Below are 17,011 nucleotides of genomic sequence, written 5' to 3'. Positions count from 1 at the left end.
CGCTGACTGCACATGGGTCCCGTGCAGCACAGAGCGGGGCGTGTGCACACTGAGAGCGTGGAAGGGGTGCGGGGTCCCGTGTGCCGGGCCGGGCGGCATGGGGGGCCAAGTAGGTCAGGATTCTGCATCGAGGGCAGACAAGTTCTGAAGGGAAGGTGAGGCAGAGGCTGGCCGAGGCAAGGCTCTGGGTCGTGCTTCTAGGACACAGGTGAGAGGCGGGGACACCGAACGCAAGGGAGCCTGAGCGCTAGCAGCTAGCGCAGTGGGCCGGGCGAGCACACGTCCTGAGACGCGGGGGCAGGCTTGCGAGTAGGCGGGGCCTCTGCCTCCATCTTGGCCTCCGGTGCCCGGGCGGGTCACAGACCCACACACTCACCCCCCAGACAAGCCCCGGCCGGCCTGTCCCCTCCGGCCCTGGCACAGGTGGCCCAAAGCCCCTGCAGACACACCCACAGGGACTTTCATTAGCCCCCACAACATTGGGGCCGGAGTCCGAGCGACTCACAGGAGGAGGAGGAGGAGGAGGAGGAGGAGGAGGAGGAGCGAGCCAGTGAGGCAGGAACGGCCGGCTGGGCTCCTCAGCGCTCAGGTGGGGGCCGGTCTCTACAAACCCGGCGCGCAGGCCTAATCAGGGCTCGGGGCTCTTAGAGGGACGAGGCGGGGGCACCGGGGCTTTGGAGCTGACGTGCGTTCATACCGAGGGAACGAAAGGGGACGTGCTAAGTGCTGCGGCCGCCGTCTGGGGACAGACCCTCAGGGCTTCTGGACAACAAACCCAGGTCGTGTTTCTATCTCCCCCCGCCCCTCCCCGCCCCATGGAAGGAGGGTCCAGCCCGCCGGGTCCCTGGAGCCCCGGGAAGACCAAGACCGGGGCTCGCCCACCTGCCCCCGTGCTCCCAGCACCCCAGGCCCTCCCTTCTCTGGGTGCGGAAGCTGCCGCTGTCCCATGCATTCAGCCACCGCACCCCTCGACAGCAAGGACAGAAGTCCAGCCGCCCTGCCGGCAAGGTCACTCCCGCTCCGCCATCTGTCTCTGACCTGCCGTCCCCGTGGCTGTCCCTGGGGCTCATAAGCCATCCCCTCATGTCGGCCGCCTCCTTGGAGTGTGAGACACAGACAGCCCTCACCACCATGGGAGAGGGACCCACGGCAGGGCGGGGGGCGGAAGAGCAAGAGCTCAGACCCGGTGTCCCTCTGCTCCGGTAGCAGCATAGACCACTGCCGGCTGTACCCGGATGGGCATGTGCACTGGTCACAGCACGGCAGCACCGCCGCGTGTCAAGTGCACCCCGCCATCGTCTCAGGAACCCTCACCTGCTCATCCACAGCTCACCCAGCCCTACACGACCCCCGACCCCCACGTGGGGTCCACTGGCCACAAGCATGTGTGAAGCACCCACACCCAAGAACCTCATTAAGCTCTCCAGCCCCGAGTGGGCTGCCGCCCACGGGGACTCAGGCACCCCCCACGCCCCAACACGGCTGCCCACCGGAACTGAAGCCTCCGGAACCGACACTTCTGAGACGCACCGGCTCTCAGCTGCCCCAAGGGGCAACAAAGAGGCCCGGAGCCCTGGGTCCCTCGGGGGAGGAGGTTGTGTGAACCACGGATGGGAACTTGGGGGAATGACACCCATGAGAATTGCCATTTATTCCCGAAGTTGCCAAAATGATCACCAAGGATTCACCAAGGGGTGCGCATAGGGACGAGGAGGCTCAAACACTGATTGAGGGGCCAGTCAGGAGTTGGGAGGGAGAGGAATGGGTGGGGGACCCCCAGCTGTCCCTCCCCTTTCTAATGCCACAGGAAAGGGGTCCTCCTCCGGCCAGCACCCCTCCCCATCCCCCATGTCACGTCCAGTTTCTCTCCGGGGAGGTGGGGTGGGGGACATGGAAGAGGGTGTAGTGTGAGTGGGCCCCAGGAGGGGAGGGTGCTGGGGTGGGGGCAGGGGTCCCCCGCTTCACATGCACTCACAACACTGGTCTCCCAGGGAGCAGAAATGGGGGAAGCCCGGCCAGGCCAAATCCCCCTCCCTCCTGGATTATAGGAGGAAGGGGTTAGTGTTGGGGGCTGGGGGGCCTGGGGGCATCATGGGGGGCAGGCCAGGGCCCCCACCAAGGGGAGAGATGTATGTCGGTGGTGCTCCGGGGACTGGGGGCACAGGGCTGAGCCGGAGCTGGTTCAGGGTGAGCGTCGCAGGGGGCGCGGGCTGGAAGGGGTTGGTGATGGAGGGGCCGGTGGTCGGGGCTCCTACAGGGAGAGAAGAGAAGAGGAGACAGCAGAGCAGAGTCAGGGGCCTGCCCGGGTAGGAGGTCAACGGGTGGGATCCGTCCGGGAGGCTGGCACTCACCGCTTGGCAGGAAGGGGTTGGAGGCCTTGGCTCCTGGCGGCGTGGGGCCCGGCCGGCTCACCAGTGAGTCGAGGTCCACGAGGGCTGCATTAGGCCCCAGGAATGACTCTGGCGTCTTCCGCGTGGGCGGCGGCGGGGTGGGGGCAACCGCCGGCGGGGGGCTCCCCACAGCCTCGGCCAGAGAGCCTCCGACCCCACTCATGTCGAACGCCCCGGGACTGCGTGCGGGTACCTCTCCAGCGAGCAGCTCCAGCTCCCCTACAAGGAGCCAGAGAGGGGTCAGGGGAGGGCGGGCAGCGGGGGGCCTCAAATTGGGAGGCCCAGCCTACCGCCCAGCCAGGGGGACCCACTCAGGGAACTCCGGCCGACAGCCTCCAGGGCAGAAGACTACCAAGGGACGTTCACGCAATCCCACAAAACCCCACTGGCTCCAGCGTCCGTCCCCAACAGAAACATCACGGCGGAGAAGCACAATGGCCCCGCAGACGGGAGAGCATCTGTGAGCCTGACTGCTTGTTTCTGAGATCTGAGAATCCCTCCTGCTGCTGGGAAATGCACGAAACCGGCAGGGAGAGAGGAAAACAGACCTGGGAAGGTAGCAAACCACGGACGGATGGGGGACTGGACAATAACCTCAGGGGGCCCAAGGGGAGGAGGGGATCCCTGGTGCCCGGCCTGCCCAGTCAGTCCCAAGAATTCCTGCTTCTGCTTCCCGGGAAGCATCGGCGCCTCCTGGGGACAGGCTCAGTGCCCTCCCAACACCTCGCACAGACGGCATGTTCTCCAGACACAAGCCAGTCCAGTCCGTGCCGGGAAGGGAGGGACCCAAGAGCCAGGACGCCCAAACGCAAGGTGCCCCGAAGACGGGACGCCAGGTGGGGAAGGCGCTGGGCGCTGAGGCACCAGCGGGCAGGCCAGGGGGGCGGGCCCCCGCAGTCACCACACTGCTGGTAATGCAGGACACAGCCGGCCGGGCCCCCAGAAACACCAGAGGAACATTCCAGGGACACAGAAGTCAGAGTTTGGAATCTAGGGAAGCTGCAAAAACACAGTTCCTTATGCTACTTCTGCAGCTCTTCTGAGTATGAAATTATTCAAAACCAAGATCAAACTTTCTTTTGAAGATGTTCAGGATCAGTTATAACCACAATGAGAGGGTCTGGGTGCCGGCCCACACAGCCCAGAGGGTGGCTCACCCGTGCTGCTCCCGGAGGTTGGCAGGGCCGAACGCAGGCGGTCAAAGTCCGAGAACTCGTCTGGCTCCGCGTCAAACCCGACGGCTGTGGGGGTCCAGGATGCCCACTCAGCTCCCCATGGGGACCCACCTCCCACTCCCCAGCCCCCGGCACTCCAGAGACCAGATACCCCCAAGCTCCCCCACACACCCGCCACACCCTTGGGCCCCGTCAGCCTGACCCCAGCACCCACCCAGTACCTGTGGTGCCATTGGTGCTGGGCTTGGCAGGTGACCCTCCCCAGGGGTCCGAGAAGGCCGGGGCTGGAGCCCAGGGATCAGAGGCTGGGGGTCCGCCTACCGGAGCCCCACCTGAGTGAGGAAGGAGGCATGTACGCGGCTGCTGGGTGGAGGGTTTACCTCTGAGAACCTGTGCCCACTCCCTCCAGCCTCACTCCTAGGCCCGTACCTCCCCAAAGCCTCACCCTGCCCTGCCGTGTCCTGGGACGCAGCTGGGCACCCCAGCGTGGGCCCACCCCCAGCCTTTCCCGCCTCGTCCCCACGAATGAGCCATGGCTACACACACTGCGGGGCCTCTGCCCACACGTCCCTCCTCGGCCGTGAGGCCTCTGGGAAGCCCCCAAAGAGCACCCCAGCTGGGTAAGGCGGTATGGCTCACCCAGACCTGCCCAAACCCCATGGCTCCCTTGAGACCCCCCAGGGCGTCCAGCCCCGTCCCAGCCCTCCTGCACCCAGCCTCACCAGCCACCCGCCCTGGTTCCACTGCAGCAACCTCTCTACCCCGCGCCCCTTGGCACCCCGCCACGGTCCTGCAGGCGCCCTCACGCCGGTTCCTCTGGGCTGTTCTATCTGACCCCCACAGCCACCCACTGTACTGCATCTGTCCCAATCCCTAAGGCAAGCCCGGGATCACACACTGGATGTGGGGCCAGAGCAGGCAGGCAGCCAGCACTCACCATCAGAGCTCCCCCACGGGTCAGGCGTGGGCCCCTCTCCAGCTGCAGGGGCCTGGGTCCCACCCCAAGGGTCAACCGGGGGCCCTGCAGGGGCAGCAGGCCTCCAAGGGTCCCCAGAGGCTGGTGTAGGGGCCGGACCACCCCAGGGATCAGCAGCTGGAGGAACGGGGGCCCCTCCCCAAGGGTCCGAGGTGGGGGCAGTCATGGGTGCCGCCTGGGGGCCTCCCCAGGGGTCCGTGGCTGGTGGTGGAGCCGGGGCCGTGAAGACGTCAGCAAGATCCATGAGGGAGGACTGCAGGGTACAGAGGAAAGAAAGTACATGAGGCCCGAGCAGGCTGGGCCAGGGGACCCCAGGGGTCCGGGAGGAGGGCCCTGGGGCGGGGAACGGCTGCAGCGCAAGAGAGAAGCAAGAGCCAGGTGCTGTGGTCATGAGACCAAAGAAGGCAGTCTCCCCATCTCCCACCCACTACACCCCTGCTGTCCGCCACCCCCCACCACTCAGCCCTCCCCAGTTCCCGCCAGAACAAGGAAAGCGACCAGAGCCCAGAGGAGCCCCCCCAGCCCTGCCCATGGGAGGCCCACTGGGGTCGCCCACTGAGTGCTAGGTGATTATGGGTCACCCTGAACAGTCCTGGCCTCAAGCCCAGCACACGACCCACGTCACCTGGAGCATGCTCCAGGCTTCCAGGGCCGTGTGTGTGTGAGTGTGCACACACGCTCACAGGCGCTCACCCATAGCCCTGGAAGCCTGGAGCACCTGTGAGCACGCACATGCGCGCGCGCGCGCGCACACACACACACGCGCGTGCGCGCACTCTCACACAATGACCCTGTGTCCCAAGAGCACACGCCTCTCTCGACAAGGAGGTGCCCCACCTCCCCCACAGGACAGCGGGCGCAGGCCTGGCGCCCCCGTCCTCCAGGCTCTCGAGAAGTGGGGCATCAGGGAGACCCTCCGGCTGAGGCTAGCCCAAGCAGGCTCCTCTATCCAGTGCCCTGTTGTGGCTGCGGGGCCAGCCCTGGCCACCTGGCCACCCGCCCTCCGCCTGCCCATCAGGAAGGCAGCTACCCTCCCAGGCCACCATCCTTGAGGCCGGTCCCACAGTGAAGACGCTCGGGACAGCAACCCGAGTGAGGCCACGGAACGAGGCCGGCTTGGATGCCCGGCCACGCGAGGGACCCTGGCCACTCAATGTGCACGGCCACGCCTCATTCACCCGTGAGGCCAAGAGAGGCGGGATCAAGAGCACAAGCTGAACTGCCAGCAAACATCACGTCTGCACTGGGGGACTGGGGCCCCCGGAGGCCAGGGACCAGCCCTGTGTCGCTTGCCCGCTGACCCTCGGTGTCCCGGGCGCAGGCGGATGCTCAGGAGGTGCCTGGGCACACGTGAGCCACCCCCTTCCTGCCCGATCAGACCGGTGCTCTCACTGTATCTCGCTCTGGTCTCACTCAGCTACAGGCACCGACCGCCACTCGAAACATCTCCGTGGCGGGGTCACACTCGAGCGCCCTCCAGCCCCCACACGTCTCCACGAGAAAACGGTTCCCTGCAGCTACAGCCACAGCCGCCTAGGGCCCTGCCCAAGGCCCCGGGCGCCTGAGGGCAGGACGGCCTCCCGTGCTCACCTCCTCCTGGCCACCAGTCTCCCTCCTGCTCTCCTCTATGGCCATCTGAAGCCTCAGGTCGTCGCCACGGCGGATCCGCTCTTCCTGTTTGGGTCATGGAGGCAGGCGACAAGGGAGGGTCAGAATACGAGCGGCACGGCTGCCCCCCACCCCCGACCCGACAAAGGTGACTGAAAATTAAAATGGGATGTGGACGATGTGGGAGGGGAGGATGGGGAGGCGCGTGCAGTCTGGGCTGGGGACACGGGCCTGGCCAGGCACTGCTCTGACAGGCTCGGGAAGCGGGGGCCAGGCGTCTGACTCTGCAGTGTCTGCTGCGCTGGGTGGAGGTGACCAAGGCCTGGGCTGTGGCAGAGGGGACAGAGTGGCCACAAGGCATCTGCTTCCCATGCTGCGACTGCACCGTCAGAGAACCCACCTGACACGTGTGTACGGCAGGGGCAGGGCTGCTGTGGGGCGGGCAAGGGGGTGCAAGGAGTCGGGGACCTGAGGAGGGTCTGAGGGGAGCCCTAGGGAGGGGAGGGGGCTCTTCTGACCTTGTCGTGTTCCTCACGGCTCAAACTAAGGGCCAGCTGGAGCTGGACGTCGTCCTCAGGGCCGCAGGATGGGGGCTGGGGGAGAGAGAGCGTGAGGGGTCCAGGGCAGGACACGAGGTGGGGGGTGGGAGAGAAAGAGAAGGAGGGAAGGAGAGAGAGGAGGAGGAAAGGACAGAGAGAGAGAGAGAGGAGAAGAGAGACGGAGAGAGTGTGAGGGTTCCAGGACAGGACATGAGGTGGGGGGGGGGGGGTGGGAAAGAGAATGAGGGAAGGAGAGAGAGAGAAGCAGGGAAGGAGAAAGAAAAGGAGGGAAAGAAAGAGAGAGAAGAAGACAGAGACGGAGAGAGAGGAAAAGAGAGACAGAGACAGTGTGAGGGGTCCAGGGCAGGACATGAGGTGAGGGGTGGGAAGGAGGGAGAGAGAGAAGGAGGAAAGGAGAGAGAAAAGGAGAGAAGGAAAGAGAAAAGGAGAGAAGGAGAGAGAGAGAGAGAGAGGAGGAGAGAGACAGAGAGTGTGAGAGGTCCACGACAGGACACAAGGTGGGGGTGGAAGAGATAAAGAAGGAGGGAAAGAGACTGAGAAAAGGAGGGAAGGAGAGAAAAGGAGGCGAGGGGGCGGGAGAGAGAGAGAGAGGAAGAAAGAGACGGAAAGAGTGTGAGGGGTCCAGGGCAAGACACAAGGTGGGGGGCGGGTGAAAGAAGGAGGGAAGGAGAGAGAGGAGGAGGGAAGGGGAGAGAGAGAAGGAGAAGAGGAAAGGAAACAGAAACAGAGCCAGGACGGACAGAACCAAAGGCACAGACATGGTCACCCAAACCGGTGAGGGACGGGCAGAGACAGAGCAGAAAGACTAGCAGGGAAGGAGCCACTCAGGACAAACACCCGAGTAAAGGGGACGAAAGCGGTCAGGACGAGGACACAGGAAGACCAGGTGGGAGGGCCAGCAGAGAGAGGGCTGGGGGTGGGGAGAGAGAGGGCACAGGCCCTCAGGAGGTGGGGGGGCGGGGGCTGAGGCATGAGATGGGATGAGAACGGAAGTCAAACCCCCAGAGTCAAACTGGTGCGCCCGGCCGGGCCCAGTACCTGGTCGGCCTCCTCCTTGCTCATGGCCAAGGCCAGCTGGAGCTGGAGCTCCTCCTCCCCGCTGCTCTGTGGCCACGCCTGCTCTGCCTCAGGTGGGGGCCCCGAGCCCACGGCTGCTGAGGACGCTGCGGTGGGGAGGGGCAGTGAGACCCGGCTGGACAAAGAGAAGGGACCACACAGCCCAGGCGGGGGTGGGGGGAGGCGGGGAAGGCTTCCTTTCTGGGGGGGGGGGGGGGCAGACTGTGAGAGCCGGGTTTGTCCAGCCTCCCCTCCCCCCGCCCCGGGGAGAACAGGGAATAAGGAGCGGGGGGGTCCAAGGAAGGACAGCCCCGTGGGCCCAAGAACAAAAGCCAGCAGCAGAGGGAGGACGTGCAGGAGCCTCAGAGCCCACGACCTTGGTTCCCGAGCTGCATGCCCGGGGTCTGCTCAGAGCCCCAGGGCACACCGGTCTCCAGGCCCACATGCTCCCACTGGTCCAGGGCTGCGTGGCTGGGACCAGCTGGGTGTCGGGGGAAGAAGAGAACCTGCACCCTCGGCCCCCACCCCCACCGTGGGTGTGGCGGAGACAAGACGTGACCCGGAAGGGGGTGACTACCCGGAAGGAGGCACAGACAGGGTGCAGGGCCTAATGCTGAGCCAGGGGAAGCGCCCACCTGCCTGCTGCTCGCAGCTGGCCCCTCACTGTCGGCAGGCCCCCCAGAGTGCCTGCCGTCCCTGACCTCAGACCTCCGGCAACCCCCTCCAGGTCACTCCTCTCCGTCTTCGGCACTGCCCGCTCTCAGGCAGGGGCACACCTGGGCCCTCAGGCGGCCCTCGGTTAGTATTTGCAGGTGAACAGGGTATCTCCCAGCTCTAGGGTCCCACAGCAAGAGGGAAGGGACACAGGAGTGCAGAGGAGGCTCATGGCCCGTCACCCCTCAGATGAGGACACAGAAAGGATGGCACGGGGCGGGGAGAGCCCAGCAGCTGGGCACAGGGTGCCTGGCAACGACAGGAAGCTTCAAGACGGAGGGGGGTGGGCCTGGAGGGAGCAGTGAGGGCACAGAGGCGCGGGGGGCTCCCGAGGCAGGCCTCACCCGTGGCGGTCTGCGCCAGCTTCTCCTTGGTCTTGAGCGCGTGGGCGCGCTCCTCCCGTAGCCGGTCCTCGTCACGGAGCAGGGCCACCAGCTGCTTGGCCTTCTCACGCACATTCACGCCCTGGTCCTTGCCGTCACGGTCCACGTACTGGAAGTCCTTGAGCGTCTGCACCGCGTACATGTTCTCCTTGCACTGCTGGGACACGCGCTCCGAGCCGGTCTTGATGAGGTACTCCATCAGCGTCATGGCCTTCAGGGCGGGGGGCACACCGGTCACGCACACGGCGGCCAGGATCCCAGTCCCGGCGCCAACCCTCACGTCAGCCGCACACGGACAGACACGCGCAGCCCAGCAGGTGACTACGTGGCCGCGAGAGAGGACACAGCGCGGCCACGTGCAGCCACTTGGAGGGACCCCACAGACACCAATGAGCATGCGAGGCGGGCGTCCCCGACAGGCACATCCACGGAGGATGTGGTTCACAGGAGATTCGGGGCTGCCGGGGCTGGGAGGCTCTCGGTGGACACGGGATCTGTGTGCAGGTGACGAAGATACTCCACACCCAGGCAGTGGTGGTGGTCGCCCAACCCCGGGCCGGTGCTCTGTGCCACTGAACCGCACACTTTACAAGGGTGAACCGTACGGCACGGGATCTGTGTGCAGGTCAGTAAAAAACCAGAAACGGGGAAAAGGCAGGTATGGTCGCTGCAGCCCCTCCCAGGCTTCCCCGAGCCAAGCAGACCCCACTCTATTTCTCTGAAACCACAAAAATACGCCTGTTCAGTCACGTTCGACAGCACCCAGTGCTCGGACGGCCAGACTGGTTTCTCTCCCGTCCTGTCCATCTGGAACGTGTGTCATTACCACCCGTGTAGAGCTTTGTGCCTCTGCAGACAAGGAAGCGACTTGCTCCTCGAGGTGGGAGGGAGGGAAGGAGGGAGGGAGGGAGGGAGGGAGGGAGGGAGGGAAGGAGGCACCGGGCCCGAGGGGCCTGTTGAGGCAGGGCTCTCTGCAGGGCACTCGTGCACTGGGACAGCAGGAACAAAGGGACAGGGAGGAGGAAACACCCTGTGGCAGCTTCTGCATTTAAGAGGTAAGAACAAATTCTCTTTCCAACAAGTTAAAACAAAACGGGGGAAGAGACTCCGGTCGTCAGACAACAGGGCACCTTATGGTTTGCAGGGGACTCCGGGGGCTTCCCGGAGCCCCTGAAGGTCACCCAGACCACTGCAAAGCAACAGAGAGAGGACCTTCTGCTTCGGCTGAGCTGTCTGAAGAGCTACGCGATTTGCCAGGGAACCCCCGCTGTGGGGGCCTGACGTCTCCCCAACCTTCCTGGGGAGCCAAACCTGAATCTCACAGGCTTCCTGAAGGTGTGTGAACGGTATTTACGCCAGTAATCAGAGGTTAGTCTTTAACCAGCCCTCGAGGTGTTTACGCATCACAGTAGGAGGGACAGGGTGGAAAGCAGGTTCCCAAGGTCCTGGGCCAGCCGTGCTCTGGAATTCAGCTTTCCTGGGTTCAGACCAGAAAGGCCACACGACACATAAAACAGGATCTTCCAGCAGAAGGTCCCACCAACAGTCAAGCTACCCGAGACCCACAGATGGCAGACAGACCACCTCCCCTCAGCCTGGGATGGGACTTGCACCCAACAACTCACGAAAACTCGTTTTCAAAGCTCTGGAGCTGCAGTTGAATGGCCTGTGAACCCAGAAAGAATCCAAACACCCCACGGGTAACACGCATACGTGTGAAGCACAGCGGGCCTGTGGTGCGGGAGCAGCACACGCACAGCAACGTAACGTAAACACGTAAGCGGATGCCGCACACGCCAACCTCCCAGATGCGGCCGTGAGCAACATACGCAGGTGCAAAGAACCAGGAGCATGGGTCCGTGGAAAGTTCTAGAACAAACGTGGCAGACAGAAGGCAGGACAGGATGCTGCTGGGGGAGGCGGGGACATCCTCTCTCTCTCTCCATCGGGATGGTGGCTACACAGGTGAGCGTACACGTGAGCACTAACCAGGCTGCACGCTCGTGACACGTGTCACAACAGAAAACGTGAACCTATTCTTAAAAGTAAGCAACTGGACAGCCCAATAGTCCCTGCTAATTTTTGAAACAGCTTGCTCCTGGATCCCCCAGGACACCAGAACACGCATCAGGGAGCCACACGGGGCACCTGGGCACTCAGTTGGTTGAGCGTCTGACTCTTGGCTTCGCCTCAGATCATCACCTCGCGGTTTGTGGGTTCGAGCCCCGTGTCGGGCTCTGCACTGACAGCATGGAGCCTGCTTAGGATTCTCTTTCCCCCCCTTTCTCTGCTCCTCCTCCTCCCCTGCCTGGTCACATGCGCCTGCATTCTTGGGCTCTCTTTCTCTCTCAAAATAAATAAACTTAAATAAAAAATCAATGTTTACAAAAGTAAAAAAACAAAAAAACGGGAATCCACAAATAACTTCTCAAAGGGCCAGGTGCTAGATAACCCAGCTTTTCAGGCCACATGGCCCCCATGCTATAGGGGAAGCAGCCGCAGATGAGCGGGCCTGGCCATGACGGACAGAGCTTCACCCACCAACACAGGTGGCTGCCCAGATTCAACCTCTGGCCCACAGTTTGTTGACCTCTTGTTTTAAAAGATAAAAACTGAGAGGCACCTGGGTAGCTCAGTCGGTTAAACGTCCAACTTCAGCTTAGGTCACAATCTTGCAGTTTGTGGGTTCGAGCCCCACGTTGGGCTCTGTGCTGACAGCTCAGAGCCCGAAGCCTGCTTCAGATTCTGTGTCTCCCTCCTCTGCCCCTCCCATGCTCGCGCTCTCTCTCATAAACATTAAAAGATAAGTAAACATTTAAAAGATAAAAATTGAGACCCTGCATTCCTCGGAGCAGGGAGGTGACACAACCCAGTCAAGAGAACAGGTTCCAAGGCTCCCCTCCCACCCCTTGCCCCCGGGTGGCCCCGAGCCTCTTTGTGCCTCAGTTTCCTCACCTAAAAAGTGGGGACAGGAAAAGTACTCCGTGGTTCTCTGCATACAGCAGTGTTTCTCCGGCTGCACTTGGTCCATGAGCCCCAGTGAGCTTCCCTTGCAGTTTCAAGAGGCCCTCCAAATCCCATCCCCTCCCTTCACCTCCACACAAGGGCTCACCCAGACCCCCCACCCCTTCCCCAATTCTCAGCTAGACAAATATGCCACCCAGTCCTTCACAACAAACCACCAAATATCGGACCCAACATCGGGTCCATGGGATTGAGGCCCCAGTCCGGGTTTGTCAGGGTGGGTGTGAGAAAGAACACAGTATTTCCAGGTCTGAGAAACGAGGGAGCACCGTGCCCTGGGGCACAGCGCAGGTCCCAGCCGGAGTCCATGAGACCGGGGACCTCGGCCGCCTCATCCACCACCACAGATACAGCAGGCCCTTGGCCAACGGTCCCCAAACAAACGTCGACAAGAGGACTTGCCTGAACCTCGCTCTCCGGCTCCCACCCCAGCAGCCGGACCCTCACACGCAAGAACGTCCACAGGCCGCCCCGAGCCCCACTGCTGGGAGTGGGGGCCGGCCACCTGTGTCAGCCTGTGCCCACCACCGCTTCTTGGCCCAAGGGGAAGATGCCAGGCCCCAGACCAGTAAGCTGAAAAACCGCTCACGGGCACTCCCCAAAGACACGTTCCCTTTGACCAAAGCCTCCAATCTGTCTGTTCGCTGGGTGAAGACGCACACATCCGCCACCAGGAACCAGTCAACAAACCACTTCTGTGGTGGGCACTGTGTCCACGTTTCTCAACGTGACACTTGCGTGTGTCCTTCCGCCCAAAAGTTCCAGTTCTAGAAAATGGTGAACATACAAGGGGATTCGCGGCAGTCTTGTTCACAAAAGCAAAACGTCACAGATCACTTAACGATCCGTCACCAGGTAGCACTTGTTGAAAAAGTAAAAAAAGGAAGAAAATAAAGTAACGAATCTTTTATACCCTAAAGAGGAATGACCTCTGAGATGTGGCTTCACCTTCCTTTTTAAAACTGGGGTACGATTTACACTTGCTACAACCCACCGTCCTCCACTGCAGTCCTGAGCCCTGATAATTGCACACAGCCACGTATCCAGTGCTGCAGTGGTACTGCGGCTCCACGGCCCCCCAAACTCCCTGGTGCCAGGGGACATGTGCACACAGATTGTTCCGGAGGAAAAACAGAAGCGGGGGACACCAGCTGCCTCTGAGAGGGACCTGGGCTCTGGGCACACAGAGGGACGCACACCGTGCACCTGCTTAGGCCTTCTGTGCGGATGAATCTTGCAACTGTGCCACGTTTTCAAGAAGTTTAAACCCTATGACTCAAAACTCCTAAGACCCTTACCCGTTTGCTGCCTTCGTTAGGTGAAAAGGAGGGCGGGAGGGAGAGAGGTTCACATAAACACCCAGAACTCCAAGTCCTCGGGCACACCCCCACCGGAGCCCCGCGCGCACACCCGCCCGCCCTCGAGCACGCGTGCATGTGGGGGCCGGGCTGCAGGCCCGGGCACTGACCTTGTAGACATGCCGCCAGTTCTTGCCATGGTCATTGAGCCGCTTCCAGATCATGCTCATGATCTCGGAGAAGGCGACAACGTTGTAGGTGAGGTCAGCGATCTCAGACATGAGGGAGCTGGACGGGCCCCAGGGGTCGTTGCTCGTGGCTTCTCGGACCTTGATCTCGGCCTCCGAGTAGTTGTGGACTATGTTCTTCATCTGGCGCCGCAGCGACGAGGTCGACATGGCGGCGGGTGATGGTGAGGGGGGTGGGCCCCCCGGGATGTGGCGAGACAGGGGCGACTGGAGGAAAAGACAGCAGCAGGGGCTGGGGGTCACCGCATCTGAGGAAGAAAGGCCCTTCAGAAACACAATTGGGACCTGGGGCTGTCCAGCCTGCAGCTCCGCCCTCGTGGCCCCCCACCCCCGCCCTGGAGTCAAGGATGAGGTCCTAACCATAGCCTAGAAGGCTCTGGCCCTCGTTAACCCCCGTCTTAGTCACCCGGTCCGTCTTTCAGTTCCTCAAACATGCCCAGCTCCTTCCTGCTTGGGGGCCCTGCTCGGTGAGGCAGGGTGTGCAGTGATGGATCACAGACGGGACACCGCAGCTCGGTACTTCCGAGCCCGCTGCCCTGGGTGGGCCAGGAACTTCCACACCTGTTTTCTCCCCTGTAGAGTGGGGTTTTGTTCCCCAACCCAGGGGGCTAAGAACCCGGCGCGTGGGCAGTGCACTATAAACGTGGGTGGTGTCACGAGATGGTCATCCTGCTCTTCCTCAGCACCCAGGTCACTCCTCGTCACCCCCAGGGCTCTGCTTAAGCTTCCCAGATGTTACACACCCAAATGCCACAGTCATGGTTCCCCAGGGGCCCCATCAGTATTTTATACCCGTGGGTCTGATTCTGTGGCTGAGGCCAACCCAATAGCCCCATGGGGACAGAGACCACGTCTCTGGGGACAGCCGTCCCGGAAGAGCCATTCAATGAACAGCTAGGGAGAAGGGAAGGAGGGAGGGCTGGAGTGGAAGGAGCAGAATCTGTGGCAGAAACAAGGACACACAGGGAGACCACTAAAGGGAATGGAGCAAGAGGCAGGGAACGCCAGGGGGACAGGCGTACCGGGGGGGGGGGGGGGGGGGGGGCGGGGGCTCGGGGAGGAGAGATAAGGATGAGCCCGGCTGCCCGCTGGGTCTGAGCCGCATGCCAGGTGCTCGCTGACCAGGAGATACCCACTATCTCAACACCACCAGCGGGGCTTTCGGAGGCCAAACAATTCAGCCCAGGTCACACACTAAGCGCAGCAGCACAGACTCAACCTCTGGCTGCTTGGACACCAAAACCTACACTTTTAAACTAACCTGTGTTGAGAGCAAGATGACGGGAAGGAACAGAAGGGCGGGAACCAGGTGGAAGGTGACTATCACAGCAAGCGGTGGCACGAGCCTTACCCCGTGCTAGGCATTCTTCTCCATGCTTTACACACAGTGACTCAATTAATCCTCCCAACTCCGTGATTCACAGCACCTCACGGGGGGAGGAAACTGAGGCACAGAAAGAGACTCCCCTGCCCTGGGACACAGGCCTCACCCTGGCTGCAGAGCAGACTGAGCACCTCGGTCCACATCCACTCCAATAAGCCCTCCCACAACCTACCTACGTCCTGGGACGGCCAGCTGGCCCCAGCTTTGAATTCCAGCTGGAGAGCCCAGGCACAGGGAGGCAGATGTGAGGCGGTCAGGGGGCCCAGCAGGCCAGCTGGATGCACCAGGACAAAGAGCTGATGTGACCAGCACAGAAGAGACAGAGGGAAGGGAACAAGACCAACAAGAAGAGAAAGAGGCACAGAGAAACCCAGGCAGAGACAGTACTCAGAGACCAAATCACAACCAGAGACAGTGAGGCGAGACAACGAAGAGAAAGGATCAAGGCCCTAGAAAGAAAAGAGACAACGACCCAGCACTACAAACTCATCAGAGAAAGAAAAACCAACGTGTGAAACAAAGAACAAGTAACTTGGGCCCAAATCCTGGCCATGAGCTACCAGCAGAACAACCTCCTTGAGACTCAGTTTGCTCAACTCTGAAAAGAAGGAAAGAATTCCTACCTGGCAGGCTTGCTGATTAAATAAGATGGGTACATAAAGTGCTTGGCGCCCTGCCCACAGATAGTAGGGGCTCATTAACGCTGCCTGCTCTTATCAGAAAAAAAGAACATTTCCAAAGGGCCGGTAAAGGAAAACGCACTAGTTTAACGCCGGGTAATTATACTAAGCTGTATTAGAAAAAATAGTCCACGAAAGTGCACGCATGCTGCTCAGAATGAGAGCAAGTTTTTCAACACAAACGGACTCACAAAGAGAAGTACTAGATCGAGTAGAGAACGAACGATATGGCAAAACCCTCAAGGGGTACTCAAATGACTGATGTCAAACATGTGCTGCGCGGAGCTGAAAACCTGTAAGAGCGGAATGCAGGGGTCCCAGCAGTTGACTGCGGGGCGAGCAGCTTCACCGCTACCGCCTCCAGGAACACGCACAGCGACGCCAGGATGCAGGAACTGTGAACGACCCTAACTTTAAACACTAGGAAGCGAAGGTTTGGAAATGAAAGAAGTCACCTGATAACCAGTACAGGCTGGCCAAGGAGTGGGCCTCGATTCTACAGCCCGGCTCTCGACCTCCCACCCCTCTGGAGACTCCAGGACCTGGGGGAGGGGGCAGACTCCAGACCAAGCAGCAGACGTGCAGAGGGACCTCGGGGTTGGGGATGTGCGCGAGGACGATGAATGGGAAAACGGAGGGGAGGAAGATGCACAGAGACGGGGACTAGGGTCACCGGGAAATGCAGACACGGAGGCCCAGAGGAAGAGAGGAGGCAGAGAGGAGAGGGAGAGGGAAAGAGAGAGAGAGGGAGAGGGAGAAAGAGACAGCGGCACGACCACCAATCCTGAACACCACACACCGACACTGACAGGGGTCGACACACGGGGACCGGCGCCCAGTGGAAGCGCCACAGCGGACGCGGGCAGCGCCGAGGCCCGGGCGGAGGCCGGCGGGATACGGACCAACACAGACACCGCGGGGTGGAAAGGCGCGGGCGCCGACACACAAAGGCCGCGGTGATGAGCCAGGGGCCGCACGCGACGGACGCCCGAGCGCCCCCGTACCGCCGTACCCCGGCCCGCGCTCACCTCGGCCTCTCACGCCGGGCTCCGGGGGGTCATGGCGGGCAGCCCCCTGCCCCGCTTGGCCTCGGTGTCGCGGGGCGCGCGCCTGGCCGCGGGCGGCGGACACGGAGGCGCACTCGGGCGCACGCGCGAACACACGGAGGGCCGCACGCCGACGGCCCCGCCGCCCCGGCGCCCGGGAGGGGCGCAGAGAGCCGGGCGGGGGAGGGGAGCCGCCGAGCGGACGGGAAGCAACCGAAGGAGGCGACGGACCGGAAGCGGAAGTGGCGGCGCGCCCCGCCCTCCGCGCCGCATTTGGCCCCGGCGACTCGGCCGCAGGGAGCTTGCGCAGTCGCCGCTTCCGCGGCCCCGCCCGCCCTTCTACGTCACTTCCGGCGCGCGAGCGCCGTGGCCAGACGCGGCTGCGAGGCCTTGGGGACGCCCTTGAAAGAGTAGAGGCCTCAGAGAGGCCCGGCCGGCAAACTCGGCCGAGGGAGGTGGGGGAGGCGAG

General features: G+C 62.3%; 1 protein-coding gene across 2 annotated transcripts; it reads right to left on the bottom strand.

Moving 5' to 3' along the window:
* Positions 1 to 1,632: 1,632 nt before the first annotated feature.
* Positions 1,633 to 16,784, bottom strand: EPN1 (epsin 1). 2 transcript variants are annotated; one of them, XM_027037289.2, is made up of 11 exons: positions 16,525 to 16,783; positions 13,355 to 13,680; positions 8,824 to 9,073; positions 7,748 to 7,872; positions 6,668 to 6,742; positions 6,132 to 6,215; positions 4,503 to 4,794; positions 3,787 to 3,897; positions 3,548 to 3,631; positions 2,352 to 2,609; positions 1,633 to 2,251 (listed from the first exon to the last, which is right to left on the bottom strand). In XM_027037289.2, exons 2-11 carry the CDS (start codon positions 13,580 to 13,582, stop codon positions 2,043 to 2,045), a joined length of 1,716 nt encoding a protein of 571 aa, XP_026893090.1. In that variant the 5' UTR covers positions 13,583 to 13,680; positions 16,525 to 16,783; the 3' UTR covers positions 1,633 to 2,042. The 2 variants fall into 2 exon arrangements, with proteins under 2 accessions (XP_026893090.1, XP_026893091.1); XM_027037290.2 differs by lacking the exon at positions 6,668 to 6,742 and having other exon boundaries at positions 16,525 to 16,784.
* Between the last annotated feature and the right edge of the window lie 227 nt (positions 16,785 to 17,011).

Source organism: Acinonyx jubatus, chromosome E2 (genome assembly GCF_027475565.1).
Source record: "Acinonyx jubatus isolate Ajub_Pintada_27869175 chromosome E2, VMU_Ajub_asm_v1.0, whole genome shotgun sequence".
In the NCBI taxonomy this organism is placed as follows: Eukaryota; Metazoa; Chordata; class Mammalia; order Carnivora; family Felidae; genus Acinonyx; species Acinonyx jubatus.
This window is presented reverse-complemented; position numbering and strand designations above follow the sequence as displayed.

Coding starts and splice junctions, on each gene's coding strand:
- EPN1 (XM_027037289.2), bottom strand. CDS start 13,582: ATGTCGACCTCGTCGCTGCGGCGCCAGATGAAGAACATAGTCCACAAC. Junction 7,873..8,823: donor GCTGGCGCAGACCGCCACGG/GTGAGGCCTGCC, acceptor TCCCCACCGCAG/CGTCCTCAGCAGCCGTGGGC. Junction 6,743..7,747: donor GCAAGGAGGAGGCCGACCAG/GTACTGGGCCCG, acceptor TCTCTCCCCCAG/CCCCCATCCTGCGGCCCTGA.